This window comes from Rana temporaria, chromosome 2 (genome assembly GCF_905171775.1).
Source record: "Rana temporaria chromosome 2, aRanTem1.1, whole genome shotgun sequence".
Classification (NCBI taxonomy): Eukaryota; Metazoa; Chordata; class Amphibia; order Anura; family Ranidae; genus Rana; species Rana temporaria.
The window spans coordinates 414,462,625-414,480,743 of NC_053490.1; the positions used below are offsets into that span (position 1 = coordinate 414,462,625).

An 18,119-nucleotide genomic window follows, 5' to 3' on the forward strand; every position below is an offset into this window, starting at 1 on the left:
AATACTGATATCTCTGGGAACACATAGGAAATGAAAGATAGGAGCACAGATGGATGCTTTGTTAGGAGAAATCCGTAGACTAGAAAAAACACATAAAAGATCATTGGCAATACAGGTAGAGGAGGAGCTGAAGAGGGCACGAGAGGAATTGAACCTACTATTAACGGATAAAGCGAAAGCATCATTAAGAAGGTGTAAACAAGCTTTTTATGAATTTGGCAACAAACCAAGCAAGATGCTAGCGAGAGCTTTAGGAGAAGTAAGATCCCAAAACCATATAGAGGGTATCAAAACAACGGGGGACAGAATAACGAAATCCCCACAAGAAATTGCTGAAATATTTAGAAACTATTATGTGAGTTTGTACCAGCTAGATGGGGAGCAGAGTATGGCGAAAACTGTGGAGAGGGAGGGAAAATTAAAAGAATACATAGAGAAGTCAGGAATGCCGAAGTTATCAGAAGATATAGGGAGAAGCCTAGAAGGCCCGATAACAGCAGAAGAATTTAAAAACACGCTTAAGCAGTTAAAATCAGGTAAAGCACCCGGCCCAGATGGATTTACCCTTCTTTATTATAAGACCTATGCAGAAAAGTTGATGCCGAGATTTTTAGATGCTTTCAACTCGATACGAGAAGGACAGGAGATGCCAGAAGAAACTCTTATGGCACACATAGCGGTTATACAGAAAGAGGGGAAAGACCCAGCGCAATGTGCAAACTATCGCCCAATATCTTTACTGAATGTTGATCTGAAGATCTTCGCAAAAATTTTAGCAAACAGAATATTACCACACACGCCCAGCCTGATACATCAGGACCAGGTAGGCTTCACGCCAGGAAGAGAAGGCAGGGAAAATACGCAACGCGTGATAAATGCTATCCACCTCTCGCAGTCACATAAAAAGCCCTTAGTATTAGTATCTACCGACGCTGAAAAAGCATTCGATAGGGTAGACTGGAAGTTTTTAAAATCTACTATTCAACATATAGGACTGCGGGAGGGAATGCAAAGATGGATTATGAGTTTATACTCTAGACCAAAAGCGAAAATAAAGATAAATGGCATTATGTCAGAACCCTTCGATATATGCAATGGGACACGGCAAGGGTGTCCTTTATCGCCATTGATCTTTGTTTTAACATTAGAACTTTTTTTAAGGACAATAAGGCTAAGCATAGATATCAGAGGAATAAAAGTAAAGGGGGGGGAGCAGAAGCTCGCGGCATTTGCCGATGATTTAATGTTTTTTGTGACAGAACCGGTGCTATCTCTGCCCCCACTGCTATCGGAGATAGATAAGTATGGAAAAATTTCAAACTTTAGAGTAAACTATGACAAATCGGAGGCAATGGGGGTAGAGATGAACAACACACAACAACAACAATTAGCTAACTGCTTCTCATTTAGATGGACGAACTCACATATAGGTTATCTGGGGACTAAAATTCCGAAGAAACTAAGCAGAATATTAGAGTTAAATTTAGCCCCGTTGGTAAGACAATTGAAAAAAGACTTTCAGAAATGGGACAAGGAGGTGTTCACCTGGTTCGGGAGGATTAACATTTTAAAGATGAATGCAATGCCGAGGTTATTGTACTTACTACAGACACTCCCAACAAGAATACCTCAGGGATTCCTTAAAGGAATTAGAGCGAAGTTTGCGGGATTCATATGGGCAGGGAAACCAGCCAGAGTGAGAAGAGATATCTTAACACTGCCAAAGGAAAAGGGGGGAGTAGGATTTCCAGATCCACTAGCTTATTATGAGGCAGTTCACCTGTCGAGAGTACTTGACTGGTGCGTTGCGCCAAAGATCAAACCTTGGATCCTCTTAGAACAAGCAATGACGGAGATCCCACTGGAGGGGCTAATATGGCTCTCTAAATCGGTCATACCACAGACAGTCAAGAGACACCCAACGATAGGGACGACAATTAGCATTGTTAAAAAAATATTTAAAAACCTAGAGGACGAAACGGAAGTGAACCCGATGACACCAATTCTGGGGAACCCAGTGTTTACCCCTGGCCTGAGTGACTCAGGCTTTGGGAATTTAAAAAATAGAGGTCAAACTAGACTGATACACTTTCAGAGAGAGAATCGGGTAATGTCTAATGAAGAAATAGAAAGGGAACTGGCCGAATATTTAGACCCATATAGGAGAAGACAGTTAGGGGGATTTCTCCGAACTATTCGAGGACAAATCAGAGTGAGAAAAATACTGACGGAATTCGAGAAAATGTGTCTTAAGAGAGAACCAGTGAGACACTCACTCTCCCTGTTCTATTCTTTGGTAAATGAATTAAAAGCGCCACGAGAAATAGGCTTTATTCAGAGATGGGAAAGAGACCTAGAGGTAACATTCATGGAAACTCAGAAGAAAAAAATCTTTCAATTTAATCATAAAGCATCAATAGCATCTAAATTCCAAGAAGGAGGATACAAGATCCTGAGCAGGTGGTACAGGACACCGGAGGTCTTAAATCAGATCTTTCCTCAAGTGTCAAATATTTGTTGGCGATGTCAGAAAGAAGAGGGAACTCTGCTACATATTTTTTGGAACTGTGAAGGAGTCAAAGACTTCTGGAAAATGGTATCTGAAGTGATAGAAGAAATAACTGAGATATCATTAGGGGATGAACCGGCGACTTATCTGTTATTAGACTTACCCATGTCAATAGAAAAATTTAAAAGATCCCTAGTGAAACATTTAGTGGTCACAGCCAGATCGTGTATCCCGGTTCTTTGGAAGAGTACATGTTCTCCAAGCAAATCACAATGGATAGCCAAAATTACTGAAATGCAAAGCATGGAGAACCTCACGGCATCTTTGAGGTTGGGAGAGGAGAGGGTGGAAGAAATATGGGCACCATATGTCAGATATAGAGCGCGGGGGGAGGGGGGGGGAGGGATAGAGGGGAGGAAGGGAGTCCACTAGGAGGAGGAGTGAGAGCTCCAGGCCTGCCTTTTTTTTTTTTTTTTGGCCGGGCAATAGACTCGGAGGTAGGGGGGGGAGGGAAAGAAGATGGGGTACTAGTGCCTTAAACTGGGGAAGATCACGTCGAAGATGAAAGAAAAAAAAAAAAAAGCATTCGGGTAGAAGAGGTGTAGAGGGAGAGCGGCAGATAAAAATAGAGGAAACCTAAATAAGGAAAAGGACAAAAAATAAGAATGTAGAGATTGAAGCTGTCTATATTGTCTGATGTGATACGAACCTGGGTTTGAGGCAATGTGACATGTTGAAAAATGAAAAATAAAGAATTTGTAAAAAAAAAAAAAAAACACAATATCACAAACACCTACTGTAGCGGCCAGCCAGAAAATGCAGCCTAAGATACGACGGTGTAACGCCCCGTACACACGACCGGATCTATCCGCTGGGATTGATCCGCGTATCAGTTCCAGCAGACAGATCCGGTCGTGTGTAGGCCCGAGCGGACATTTTCCAGCCGACGGATTTTCAGCGGATAAAAATTTCTTAGCATGCTAAGAAATCTATCCGCTGGAATCCTGTCCTTCGGACTTATCCGGTCGTCTTTACAGACTCACCGGATAAGTCCGCCCGATCCCCATCCCTCGCATGCGTCGACGTGATTCGACGCATGCGTGGAAGTATTTACCTTCCAGGGTCGTGCACGTCGCCGCGTCATCGTCGCGGCGACGGCGCGGCCACGTCACCGCGGATGTTTTCCGCTGGGATTTTGATCTGATGGTGTGTACAAGCCATCAGATCAAAATCCGGAGGAGGAATGTCCGCTGAAAACGGTCCGGCGGACCGTTTCCAGCGGATATCCCCTCGTCTGTACGAGGCCTAAGACACTTACACCTGTCGGATCTTAGGGATATCTATGCGTAACTGATTCTCTGAATCAGGCGCATAGATACGACCGACCGCACTCAGAGATACGACGGCGTATCAGGAGATACGCCGTCGTATCTCTTTTCTGAATCTGGCCCAATATTTATAAAAGTATTTAAAAAAAAATTGGTTGTAAAAACTAATCATAATAGGCCAATATATAGTGTGTTTGCAAAACAAAAGGTAAATCCATAAATCTTACCTTCCAAGTTTTTCATTTCAACTTTTAAGAGCTTCATACCAGCACAGGCACTGAGTAAGCGGTCTGTAGCATCTACATTGGTACACAAATGAGAAGCAATGCCCGCTGCTGACAAGGGCTCGCCAGCATCATGTAGTAAGTCAAAAATTCCCAGCTCACATGCTGTAAACATGGTCTAAAAGGAAAATACACCAAATATTACTGTATTTGTACTGATGATTTACAAAATGTGATTTTTTTTATTTCAGTTTTAAAAAGTTATTTAAATATACAGCATGTGTAGCGCACCCCACCTAGGAGCCACTGGTGAATAGGGATCCCCCACCTTGCACAGTGTTAGACCTTTTGAGAAGAAATAATAATATTGTTTTAATTTCTTTTATGTCATGAGCCCCATGAGAGGAAGTTGAAGAAAGGATCACAATGACTTCAGCTATTTCCCAACTTTTCATGAATTACCTATCCTTTACTACTATAAACAAACTATTTGCAAAGCTAGAAACCGAAGAACCAAAGACATTTGCATTTTCTGGTTAGTTAAATAAAAAACACCCCTGGTCGCCGAACTTCAACCCTTGAAGACGATCATTTTTTCTTTTTGTTGTTTTTTTTTTATGCTCATGGCAGGCTGCGCCTCACCTGCCTCCCCTGACTGCACATCCCTGATATATACCATCAACAGTCAACACTATACAAGCAGATACACATTATGAAGATTTAACACATGACTTAGAAGATATTTGGGAACAAGTATTTCTGTGCTTGGACACGCCTGGTGATTAAAAGAGATATTACATAAATCTACAGAAAAGTGCCGTATATATTCGAGTATAAGCCGACCCGAGTATAAGCCGAGGTACCTAATTTTACCACAAAAAAATGGGAAAATGTATTGACTCGAGTATAAGCCGAGGGTGAGAATGCAGCAGCCAATGTGAGAGGAAAAGAGGGTCAACAGCCCATTTGCACGCCTCACTATGCCCATTGCAACCTCACTGTGCCAACCTCACTGTGCCTATTGCAACCTCACTGTGCCAACCTCACTGTGACAATTGTCACTGTGCCCATCCTCACTGTGACAATCCTCACTGTGCCCGTCGTCACTGTGCCAATTGTCACTGTGCCCATCGTCACTGTGCCCGTCATCACTGTGCCCATTGTCACTGTACCTGAAATTGAGAGGCTGCGGGCGTCCATTCAATGTTTAAAATTTGTGGTCTCCTCCTGGTCCCTTCCGGGATAGGTAGCTGACACAGTTCCGCCTATCACTGACGTTCTCTCATCCTGGGACTCAGTTTCCCAGCAGACACTGTGTTCAGTGTTCTGCCAATCACGGACGTCGAGGATGAAAAGGCATCCGTGATTGGCGGAACATTAAACACAGTGGGCCAGATTCAGATAGAGATACGACGGCGTATCTCCTGATACGCCGTCGTATCTCTGAGTTCCGTCCGTCATATCTATGCGACTGATTCATTGTGACTTACACCGTCGGATCTTAGGCTGCAATCTCACGCTGGCCGCTAGGTGGCGCTTCCGTTTGTATACGCGTCGAATATGCAAATGAGGAGTTACACCGATTCAGAAACGAACGACCGCCCGGCGCTTTTTTTTTACGTCGTTTGCGTTCGGCTTTTTCCGGCGTATAGTTACCCCTGCTATATGCGGCGTATCCTATGTTAAGTATGGCCGTCGAAAGAAGGGACCGCCGCTCCAGATGATGTACCTCAGTGGTGAATAAAATAGCCCAAAATCCAGTGGGGTAGATTCAGGTAGGGGAGCGCACTGCTATGGCGGCGCAGCGTACCGTTTTTACGCTACGCCTCCGTAAATTACTGGAGCTACGCTTTATTCACGAAGCATTTGCTCCGTAATTTGCGGCGGTGTTTCGTAAAAGGGGCCGGCGTAAGCGCGCGTATTTTAAATGATCCCGTAGGGGGCGTGGATCATTTAAATTAGGCGCGTTCCCGCACCGAACATACTGCGCATGCTCCGTCGGGAAAATTTCCCGACGTGCATTGCGGTAAATGACGTCGCAAGGACGTCATTTGCTTCGAAGTGAACGTAAATGGCGTCCAGCGCCATTCACGATTCACTTACGCAAACGACGTAAATTTCGAAAATTCGCAACGCGGGAACGACGAGTATACTTACCATTGGCTGCGCCTCCTAATAGCAGGAGCAGCCTTACGACTAAAGCGACGAACGCAAACGACGTAAAATACGACCGCCGGGCGCGCGTACATTTGTGAATCGACGTGAGTATGCAATTTGCATACTCTACGCTGACAACTACGGGAATGCCACCTAGCGGCCAGCGTCAGAATGCAGCCTAAGATACGACGGCATAAGAGCCTTATGCCAGTGGTATCTTAGGCTACAGTCGGCGTATCAAGCTTTCTGAATACAGAAAGTCGATACGCCGGCGCTACTTAGCAATTACGCTGCGTATCTATGGATACGCAGGCGTAGTTGCTTCCTGAATCTACCCCAGTGATTTTAAAAATGCTTAAAGTGAAACAATTAAAGTGAAATATTCCTTTAAATTTCGTACCTGGGGGGTGTCTGTAGTATGCCTGTAAAGTAGCGCATTTTTCCTGTGTTTAGAACAGTCCCTGCAGCAAAATGACATATCTAAAGGAAAAAAGTCATTTAAAACTGCTCGCGGCTATAATGAATTGTCGGGTTCCGCAATACAGATAAACGTCATAAAAAAAACCGGGCAAAATCTAAAATGTCATGTCGAATGATGCTACACCCGCTGTGACAGCTCTTAAATAGCTGAGGGTGGGGCCAACCGTGATGTATATGGGTGACCCCGCCCCCTCTGACACCACAGGGGTTTTCTGCGGTTTCCCCGTGTCGTCACCGTTGGGGGCAGAGTGACCCGTGATGTACACGGGTGACCCGCCCCATCTGACGCCACAGGGAAACCGCAGGAAACCCCTGTGGCATCAGAGGGGGCGGGGTCACCCACGTACATCACTGGTGGCCCTGCCCTCAGCTACAGCGGGTGTAGCGGCATTGGACGGGAACCTCCTATGAGGCACCAGTAGCGGCTTTTTTTTCTGGTATCGTCGGGTCGAGAATGGATTACATAGCTGGAGTTTTTTGTTTTTTTATATTTTAATAAAGGACTTGTCCCAAGCTGGCTTTTTTTTTTTTTTTTACACTTTTTTGATGTATTTGTAGGGGAACAATGTACCCGGTTACCAATTCACATAGGGGGGGGTGGGATCTGGGGGGTCCCCTTGTTAAAGGGGGCTTTCAGATTGCGATAAGCCCCCGCCCACAGACCCCCATAACCACCAGGCAAGGGTTGTGGGGATGAGGCCCTTGTCCCCATTAACATGGGGTCCAGACCCCAAAGCATCCTCCCCATGTTGAGGACATGTGGCCTGGTACGGTTCAGGAGGGGGGTCCCCCCCTCTTTTCCTGCGGCCTGTCAGGTTGCATGCTCGGATAAGGGTCTGGTATGGATTTTTGGGGGGATTTTTATAAAAAAAAATGGTGCAGTGTTCCCCTTAATATCCATACCAGACTTGAAGTGCCTGGTATGGAATTTGAGGGGACCCCCACGCAATTTAAAAAAATGGTCCATTAAGCGGTGGCTGGATGGAGGAACCCATGCTGTTTTTTTCAATGAATTTTATCTGTATTGCCGGGACCCGACAATTCATTACAGCCGCAAGCAGTTTTAAATTACTTTTTTTCCTTTAAAAAATTTGTTTTTCTGCAGGGACTGTTCTAAACACAGGAATGCGCCATTTTACAGGCATACTATAGACACACCCCCCCCCCCCCCCCCGGTACGAAATTTAAAGAAATATTTCACTATATTTGTTTCACCTTAAGCATTATTAAAATCACTGCTCCTGAAAAAACTGCAGTTTTTACAACTTTTTTATTTATTTATACAAAATAAACACTTTTTATGACAATAACTTTCATATAAGCCTTTAAAATTAGGAATTTTGTCAGAACCCGACAATTCATTACAGCTACGATCAATTTAAAAAAAAATTACTTTAGAAATGTCATTTTGCAGCAGGGACTGTTCTAAACACGGGGGGAAAAAGCACCATTTTACAGGCATACTATAGACACCCCCAGGTACGAAATTTAAAAGAATATTTCACTTTTATAGTTTCAATTTAAACATTATTAAAATCAATTCTCCCGAAAAAACAGCTATTTTTAAAACTTTTTTTTTGCATTGATACACGTTTCCTGGGGCATGACCCCGGTCCCCAAACATTTTTTATGACAATTACTTGCATATAAGCCTTTAAAATGAGCATTTTTGATTTTTCATGTTTGTGTCCCTTAGACTTTAACGGTGTTCGCGTGTTTGGACAAATGTTTTGCCTGTTCGGCAAGTTCTGGTGTGAACCGAACTGAGGGGTGTTCGGCCCATCCTTAGCTTCCACATATATTTGCAAATGTGTGCAATTAAAAACCTCAGTTATTACCATGAAATTTTGAACAAGGTCAGTTTGTTGTTTTGCAGGCTAGCTGGTAAGTGTCCTGGGAAATGTTTACCTGGTTTTAAAATGGTATATAGTACCTCAGCGTATACCAATGTAAGATAGAGAATATAATATATTGAAATGTGAGCATATGTGTAAATGACATGTTGGTGTAGGGGCTCATTTTAATCCCAGCAATAAGAACAATTCAGATAATTTATTATTTAATATCCAGTGGCTTAAAGAGTAACTCCTATTTTGTTGAGAGGAAAAACATTCCCCTCTGTGTAGTCTGTGTGTACTTTGCAGGGATTTTAACAAATTCTGTTGCAGATTCCTAACTTTTGTTATCCTGAAGAAATCCCTGTGTGTTTGTCTGTGTCCATGTGGTAAGTGAATGTAATGGGAGTGGTTTCATAGTTATCAGTCAGCTGCTGCACCTGCAGTGATCTAATAAGGAACATGGTAGGATCTGCACTGCACCCCTTTAGATGTGGTTTTCTATTGGGAGTATCTCACCAAAAATTACATTTTTGTTGCAGTGGGTGCCTGATATGTTATTTGTATCTTAGTTTAGACTTCAGGATAAATCAGTGAGCCAATCACACAATCAGGAATTTATGTTTCTGGGAGGGCGTTCTGTATACATTCTGTGTACAGGACACCTCCCGGTAGCCATATTGCTTTGCATTTTACTGAAAATTACAGATTGAAAAGGAAATGTAATTGTTTTATAAAACTCAATTATAATATGACTTGTGTCGCAACTGTATATGCTATATTACTTTTTTTATTTGCAAATTTTTGTCGTAAAAATGGCACAGAGTGTGCCAAATTCATGTACCTGTCTAGAACTTGTGCCTGAATTTAGTACATGCTCCAACACTTTTAAAATGCACGCAAGACACTTTAGCAAAATCTGTCTCTTTGCCAAAACAGAGTTGGTCTTAACGTCACTTAAAGCCATAATGTAAAATGACACATTTTAAAACTCCCTTGATTTGGTGCAGGAGTCGCTGTCAGAACCAAATGTTTGGCAGATGCTTTATGAATTTGTTGCAAAACATTACTAAAAAAGGGATTATTAACATTATACAGGATTTTTATAGCGCCAACAGTTTGCACAACGCTTTACAACATGAGGGCAGACAGTACAGTTACAATAAAATTCAATACAGGAGGAATCAGAGGGCCCTGCTCGTCAGAGCTTACAATCCAGAAGGGAGGGTCAGGTGAAACAAAAGGTAATAACTGTGGGGCATGATCTGATGGAGAAAATTAAAATACAGTTGTTAGGTCTGGTGTAGTGTAGCACTACCCCCGGAAGAGCTGCTGATTGTTTTTTTAGGTGGCATGTTACCTCATGGCTCCTCCGCCGTCTTAGGGGTGTATGGTGCATATAGCAGTAATGGAATGTCCACGACAGGTGTCTTTTCTGTGCTCTTTATTACCCAGCTGGATAAAAACAGTAAACTTGTGGTGAAAGGTAGAGTTGAAAGAAGAAGGAGAACAGCAGATTCAGGTGTAGTGTATGGAAAAAGTCCTGCTCCCACGTGTAACACTTCATGCGCCACTCCTGCTTGAGTGGACTTAGCGTACCTGGACAGGCCTCTCTCACTGGCCTGACAGCCAGAGTATCACTCGAACCCTTTGAGGAAAAGTCTCTGCCACAGACCCTCCTGGAATGAACTTGAACCTTTGAGAAAAAGTCTCTGCCACAGACCCTCCTGGAATGAACTCAGGGAAAAGCCTCTGCCACAGGCCCTCTCTGTGATGTAATTATGGAGACGATCCTCCCCGATAGAATTGCGCCTGGATCTACTTCAGATAGTTCTCAGGTACCGACTGACAGGTGACCAGCCTCTCAGTGTCCGGCTATCTTGATCCCCGGTGGTTTGTCGAGACTTTATTGGATTGCCAGCCTCTTATTGGCTCTCCTCAGATGGACTCTGCACTGAACAGCTATCTCACTTGGGATCTTCAAGATCGGGAACCCAGTCGACTACTGGGCTCTCTGCCACCGCTTAAATGTTCCGGACCAACATGGTCCCGGAACCAGGAACACCGCGTGGCACGCACGCCCCAGCCTGGTAGGCCATAACGCCGGGGCGCCGTGATGCAGTCACCCTAAAGGTGGGTGCCGTACTCGAAGAAAAAGACCCAGACCAAATGGAGTCTGCCCTATAAATACCCTCCCCCAGTATGCACAGAGAGGAAACTCCCTCCTGATTGGCTGCTAGGGCAGAGCACCCAAACCTCGACTCCACTGCTGCCACCTATTACTCTGGGATAGGAACAGCACACCAGAAACAACAGAATAAGCCCACAGCAGAGACCAGTTTAAAACATAATAATTGGATCAGAGTCAGTTAACACTCTGATACCCCTCTAAATTTAAATAGCACCGGTAGTTTGAAGTAACCAGGCGCTACAGTAGGATAGGCTTCTCTGAAGAGGAGGCTTTTTAGTGATAGTTTGAAAGCTAATAGAGTAGGAGATAATCAGACAGATTGTGGTAAGGTGATCCATAGGATTGGAGAGGCTCTGGAAAAGTCCTGGAGGCAAGCATGGGAGGAGGTGATGAGGGAGCTAGAAAGCAGGAGGTCTTGAGAGGAACGGAGAGAGCCATTAGGTTGGTATTTTGAGACTAGGCTTGTAATGCAGCTGGGGGCTAAGCTGTGGATGGCTTTGTAAGTTGTTGTTAGTATTTTGAATTTAATTTGTTGGGTGAGCGGAAGCCAATGGAGCGATTGGCAGAGAGGAGTAGCAGACACGGAGCGATTGGTGAGGTAGATGAGTCTGGCAGCAGCATTCATCATGGATTTAAGGGGGGATAGACTATGTAGAGGTAAGCCAATAGGAAGGGAGTTGCAGTAGTTGAGGCGTGAGATGACCAGGGAGTGAAATAAGAGTTTGTTGTGTCATTGGTTAGAAAGGGGCGTATTTTGGAGATGCTGCGGAGGTTGAGGCTGCAAGATTTTGACAGTGATTGGACATGGGGCCTTAAGGAGAGTTCAAAATTCCAGGACTACACCTAGGACCTTGGCATGTGGGGATGTGCCATCGATTTTGACAGAGAGATCAGGGGAAGGGGCACGTGGGGGAGGAAAAATAAGTTCAGTTATGGATAGCTTGAGTTTGATGAAGTGGTGTGACTTTAAGACTGATATATCTGTTAGTAAATTGGTAATTGTCAGGTCACCTGTGGCCAGGTGACAAGTGCACCCCGTTGGGGTCAGGGATGCACCACAAGGTAGTGAACCCTATAGCCGACTGCTGCAATCAGAGAGGAAGCGTGAACCCAAGATTCCCCAGGGCGCGGAGTCTAAGACCCAGCTTTGTGTTCACCAGAGCCTCTAGTGGTGAGGATGGCCTTCGCCGCAGCTGGATCCAGGTCACGACCCCTGGGGTCCCCTAGGTCACGCTCCGCAGGGAGAGAGGGGAAGCAGCAACCAAGACCAGCGATAGTGATGGGTAAGCCGAGGTCAGGGCAACAGGCAGACAAGGGTAACCGAGGGACAGGCAAAAGGTCAGGGTCACAGGCAAACAGGAGAAGTCAGGGACGAGCCAAAAATGGTACACAGGAAGGAGAACGTAGCACACTGCAGACAGGAACTTAAGCTAACAACAAGGTTGAACAGCAAAGCAGGCCTGCAGTGTTAGGCCCCGTACACACGAGAGGATCGATCCGCTGGAATTGATCCGCGGACCGGTTTCAGCGGATAGATCCCCTGGTGTGTACGATCCATCGGATATTTTTCCCCGGGGATGGATTTCCAGCGGATCAAAATTTCTTAACATGCTAAGAAATCGATCCGCTGGAATCCAGTCGTAACGGATTGATCCGCTGGTCTGTACAGACTCACCGGATCAATCCGTCCGAATCCATCCCTCGCATGCGTCGTAATGATTCGACGCATGCGTGGAAGTCCTTATATCACAGCGTCGGCGTGACGCGTCACCGCGGAGGGAATTCCGCAGGGATTTTGATCTCATGGTTAGTACAACCATGAGATCAAAATCCGCCAGAGGATTTATCCACGGAAACGGACCTCCACAGTTAATATAGACTTCCTGGGATGGCCTGGGGTGGGGCCATACAGGAAGGAGAGGTGATAAAAAGGCAGCCAGAACAGAGTCAGGCCTCTAATGGAGACATGAGGAGAAGGTAAGCTGCCAGACATTATTGCATGTCCATGACAGTACCCTCCCTCTTACGAGGCCTCCCTCTTCCCCGCCTGGGTCCGGGTTTAGAGGGAAACTTCAGATGAAACTTCTTCAACAGACGAGGTGCAAAGACCTCTGATGCAGGGACCCACGATCTCTCCTCAGGGCCAAAGCCTTTCCAATGAACAAGGTACTGAAGAGCGCCTCTACAAAGTCGGGAATCCAGAACTTGACTGACCTCGTATTCCTGATTATCCTCTGAGACTGGCGCCATGGTAGGGAGAGGACGAGAGAACTTATTGAGGGCTAAAGGCTTCAGAAGGGAAACATGGAAGGAGTTAGTGATTTTGAGGCTTTTGGGAATCTGAAGTTTGAAACAAACCGGATTTAGTTTAGACGTTATACTGTATGGACCAATGAATCTTGGAGCAAACTTCAGAGAAGGAACTCGGAGCTTTATGTTCCTGGTGGAGAGCCAAACTTTGTCCCCTGGCTGAAGAGAAGGCGGTTTATGCCTGCAACGGTCAGCAAAGCCTTTGAATTTGTCGGCAACTGCCCGGAGGGAATCATGAACGTCACTCCAGATGGAATTGAAGGACTCCTGAGCTGAAGCCAAAGCTGGGATATCTGGAGAACAGGTCATGGGAAGCGGAAGTTGAGGATGTCTTCCATAAACTGAGAAAAAGGGTGTTCTCTGCGAACTGGTATTTACATGATTGTTATGAGAAAATTCTGCCCATGGGAGTAGAGAGGACCAATCGCCACGATGAGCGGAGACTATGGTACGAAGAAAAACCTCTAACTCCTGATTAACCCTCTCCGTCTGCCTATTGGATTGAGGATGGTGAGAAGAGGAAAAATCCAAGGCAATATTGAGGGATTTGCAAAAGGCTCTCCAGAAGCGAGACGTAAATTAAACACCCCTGTCGGAAACAATATGAGAAGGAACCCCATGGAGACGGAAAATTTCTCGAACAAAAATGGGGAGCAAGGCAGGAGCAGAAGGAAGACCAGGGAGGGGAACAAAATGAGCCATCTTGGAGAACCGATCGACTACCACCCAAATGACCGTATTACCATCAGACAGTGGGAGATCGGTGATAAAATCCATGGCAATATGAGCCCAGGGCTCCTTAGGAATGGGCAAGGGCATGAGGAGACCAGCAGGAGCTTGTGTGGAGGATTTAGACTGAGCACAGACATGACAAGCCTTGACATAGTCTTTGCCCTCTGAGCGGAGATTAGTGATGACTGATGAGTAAGAAGGACCAGAGGAATCCAGCGTGGCCCGCCACCTTGGAATCATATCCCCAACGAAGGATCTTATCTCTTAGCTCAGTGGGGACAAAGGTCTTACCAGGAGGAATTTTTGAGTCCAGGGTGGTAGAATGGGCAACAATGCATGAAGTTGGAATGATCGGTTTAGGTTCAAGAGTAGGCTCCTCGTCCAAAGTGTCAAAGGACCTTGAGAGGGCGTCAGCCCGACCGTTGCAGGAACCAGGTTTGTTCGTAATCGTGAAATTAAAACGGGAAAAGAAAAGACTCCACCTGGCCTGTCTGGGATTCAGACGTTTAGCATTCTGTAAGTACAGTAGATTCTTGTGATCGGTGAAGATTGTTATGGAGTGAGGGGAACCCTCCAAAAGATGACGCCACTCTTCTAGCGCCAATTTGATTGCGAGAAGTTCCCAGTCGCCGATGGCATAATTTCTCTCTGCCTGGGAATTTTTTTAGGAAAAGAACACACATGGTTGACGTTGGGTTCGGTACGGACTTTGGGTTTTTCCCGAACCCGGACCCGAATAATTGGAAAAAGTTTGGGTCCGGGTTCGGAGTTCGGGAAAAAAAATGCGCGGAGGTCCCCGCAAATTCAATAACCAGACCCTTTAGGTCTGGTATGGATATTAAGGGGAACCCCCAGCCGTCAATTTAAAAAAAAATGACGTGCGGTCCCCCCTAAGTATCCATAACCAGACCCTTCAGGTCTGGTGTGGATTTTAAGGGGAACTCCACCCCAAATTAAAAAAAAAATGGTGTGGAGTTCCCCGTAAAATCCACACCAGACCCGTTCTCCGAGCACATTGACCTGGCCGGCCGCAGAAAAGAGGGGGGGGACAGAATGCGCCCCCCCCTCTCCTGAACCGCACCATGTCCCCATGTTGATGGGGACAAGGGTCTCATCCCCACAACCCTTGCCCGGTGGTTGTGGGGGTATGCGGGCGAGAGGCTTATCAGAATCTGGAAGACCCCTTTAACAAAGGGGACCCCCAGATCCTGACCCCCCCCTGTGTGAAATGGTAATGGGGTACACTGTACCCCTACCATTTCACGAAGGAAGTGAAAATAGTAGTTGTCTGAAAAAAAAAACACACACACCGTTGAACAAAATACTTTATTAATTAAACCAAATAAAAATCCAGCGGTGAAAATAGACGATCCATGCTGCTCCCTGATCCATCGTTGTCTTGTATCCAGCGGCGAGTTAGTTCTCCATCGACGGGTGTTCTCGCCCACGATTGGTCCAGCGATGAGCAGATCCGTCCATTCAGAGCACAGCTCCGCGAATGACACTCCGGAGCTTGACGTTTCTTTTATAGGGGAGGCGGGCCACGCGCCACGTGACCCCGTCCCCCTCTGACGCACACTGTGCTACGTCACTGGGAAAGCCCTATTCCTTAGTAAGGAATAGGGCTTTCCCAGTGACGTAGCACAGTCTGCGTCAGAGGGGGGCGGGGTCACGTGACGCACACTGTGCTACGTCACTGGGACAGCCCTATTCCTTTGTATACATCCTCCCCATGTTGAGGGCATGTGGCCTGGTGCGGTTCAGGAGAGGGGGGGCGCACTCTGTCCCCCCCTCTTTTCTGCAGGCCGGCCAGGTCAACGTGCTCGGATAACGGGTCTGGTGTGGATTTTACGGGGGAACTCCACGCCATTTCTTTTTTCATTTGGGGTGGAGTTCCCCTTAAAATCCACACCAGACCTGAAGGGTCTGGTTATGGATATTTAGGGTGAACCGCACGTAATTTTTTTTTTTAATTGACGGCGGGGTTCCCCTTAATATCCATACCAGACCTTTTTTTCTAAAAGTCTGTGTCCCATTGACTACAATGGGGTTCGGAGTTCGGGTTCGGGTTCCCGAACCAGAACTTTTTTCTTAAAGTTCGGGTTCGGACCCGAACCCGAACATCCAGGTGTCCGCTCAACTCTAGTCACGACACCATAGCTTCTCCTCCCAGCTAACCAGGTCTTCTTTATGTCTGCCTCCTGTCCTGATTGGCTGGGAGAAGAAACTGGAAGCTGATAGTGAATATTGATTTGCTAGTGTCAGGCTCTAATAAAATTCTCATAGAAAGCTATGAGTCCTGAGCCCCCACATGCAAACAGCATGCAAACAAGGGGGGTGCCGCATGCACCCATTATGGACCGGCCGCCACTGAAGTGGAGCAAATTAGGACTATCTGAATTTGGCACACAAGTCGCTGTCAGAACCTGAACTGTCAGGCCCCGTACACACGTCCGAGGAACTCGACGTGCCAAACACATCGAGTTCCTCGTCGAGTTCTGTGTTGAAGCCGCCGAGGACCTCGGCGGGCCGACTTTCCTCATTGAACAACGAGGAAATAGAGAACATGTTCTCTATTCGGCCCGACGAGTTCCTCGTCGGCTTCCTCGCTGAAAAGTGTACACACGACCGAGTTTCTCGGCAGAATCCAGCTCCGATCGAGTTTCTGGCTGAATTCTGCCGAGAAACTCGGTCGTGTGTACGGGGCCTCAGAGATTCTTGTTTTTATTAGGTGCACTGTGCAACACATTAACAAGAGCAATCTACGCCAGAAAAGTAGCACAGCAGCTTCATTGAATTTCCCCTAATGGGTTGTGTCCAGTTTATACATTTCAAATGTAGTATTTTTTTTTGGAAGTACTCATATTACCATATCATATTACCTCAGTACTTAGATCAGATAAAACAATGACTAAACAAATAGGGCCAGATTCACATAGAATTGCCCTGGCGCAGCGTATCAGAGATACGCTACGCCACTGTATCTTACCTGGCTCTAAGTCGAATCCAGGAAGATTTCGCGCCGTAAGTTACGGCGGCGTAGTGTATCTCTCGGCGCATATTTTAAATTGGGCGGGTAGGGGGCGTGATTCATTTAAATGAAGCGCGTCCCCGCACCGATTGAACTGCGCATGCTCCGTTTTGAAATTTCCCGCCGTACTTTGCGCGAAATGACGTCGCACCGACGTCATTTTTTGAACTTAGACGTGAGTTACGTCCTTTCCTATTCACGGACGACTTACGCAAAAAAAAATTAAAAATTTAAAATTTGACGCGGGAACGACGGCCATACTTGGCAAATCTATCTATACACCACAAAATAGCAGCTTTAACTATACGCCGGGAAAAGCCGACTAGCGACGACGTAAGAGAATGCGACGGCCGCGCGTACCTTCGTGGATCGACGGAAAAAGCTAATTAGCATACCCGACGCGGAAAACGACGCAAACTCCACCCAGCGGGCGCCAAAGTATTGCACCTACGATCCGAAGGCGTACGAAGCCGTACGCCTGTCGGATCGAAGCCAGAAGCCGTCGTATCTTGGTTTGAGGATTCAAACTAAAGATACGACGCGGCAAATTTGAAAGTACGCCGGTGTATCAGTAGATACGCCGGCGTACTTTCTCTGAGAATCTGGCCCATAGTTCTCTAAAAGGGGAATAATGTTCACATGATCTATGCTGAAAAATTATTGTCTAATAGGCAATATGGAGCTGTTCAGTGGGTGTAGATATACAAGTCACAAACAAACAATTAACAGTCAGTTACAAAAGTAGGAATACTAAATATAAAGAAAATTGTATTTTAGACATATATTCTTACCTTTGAGGCTAAAAAGCCATCCCTATAATCCAGCAATTGCTTTAGATTGTCAAGATCGGAGGAGCTCATGTTGGTGTGATATTCAGTGGCTTGGTCTGTCATCATAAGCTGCTTTCTATCTGCATATATAATATACTATAAAAAACTAAGCCGGGCTTAGACAGTTGATTCCACATCTGATCTAATTTTGGGGGCAGCCTATTCCTGGAGTTATTGGAGCTGTTAAGAGGCGGAGACTGTAGTGCTTATTGTGAGCTGAATTCATCTCCTGTAATATAAGATCCCATGTCTGATAAGGAGCTTGAGTGCTTGGAAATGTGGACACACTTGGAGGATCACATCGCAGTGTTTCATCCACAGCACATTTTTTGAGGATTTATCATGGACATTAACTTTTGTTTTTCTATTTAAATGACAATCATTTACCGTATTTATTGGGGTATAGCGCGCTCCCGCGTATAGCGCGCACCCCTAAAGTTGCCCGAAATTCCTGTGGAAAAAAGATTTTTTGTACTTACAGTTTTGGTGTCT

At 45.7% G+C, this 18,119-nt stretch overlaps 1 protein-coding gene across 2 annotated transcripts in view; it reads right to left on the reverse strand.

Moving 5' to 3' along the window:
* LOC120927479 (acetylserotonin O-methyltransferase-like) overlaps positions 1-17,757 on the reverse strand; it is a 54,635-nt gene extending 36,878 nt beyond the window's left edge. The window contains exons 1-2 of one of the 2 annotated variants that reach the window (XM_040338188.1): positions 17,589-17,757; positions 4,065-4,239 (exon numbers count right to left, since the gene is read on the reverse strand). In XM_040338188.1, the coding sequence (XP_040194122.1) occupies positions 4,065-4,239; positions 17,589-17,693 (280 nt within the window). In that variant the 5' untranslated portion in view covers positions 17,694-17,757. The remainder of the gene's footprint in view (positions 1-4,064; positions 4,240-17,588) is intronic. The other variant, XM_040338187.1, reaches the window with a different exon arrangement.
* Between the last annotated feature and the right edge of the window lie 362 nt (positions 17,758-18,119).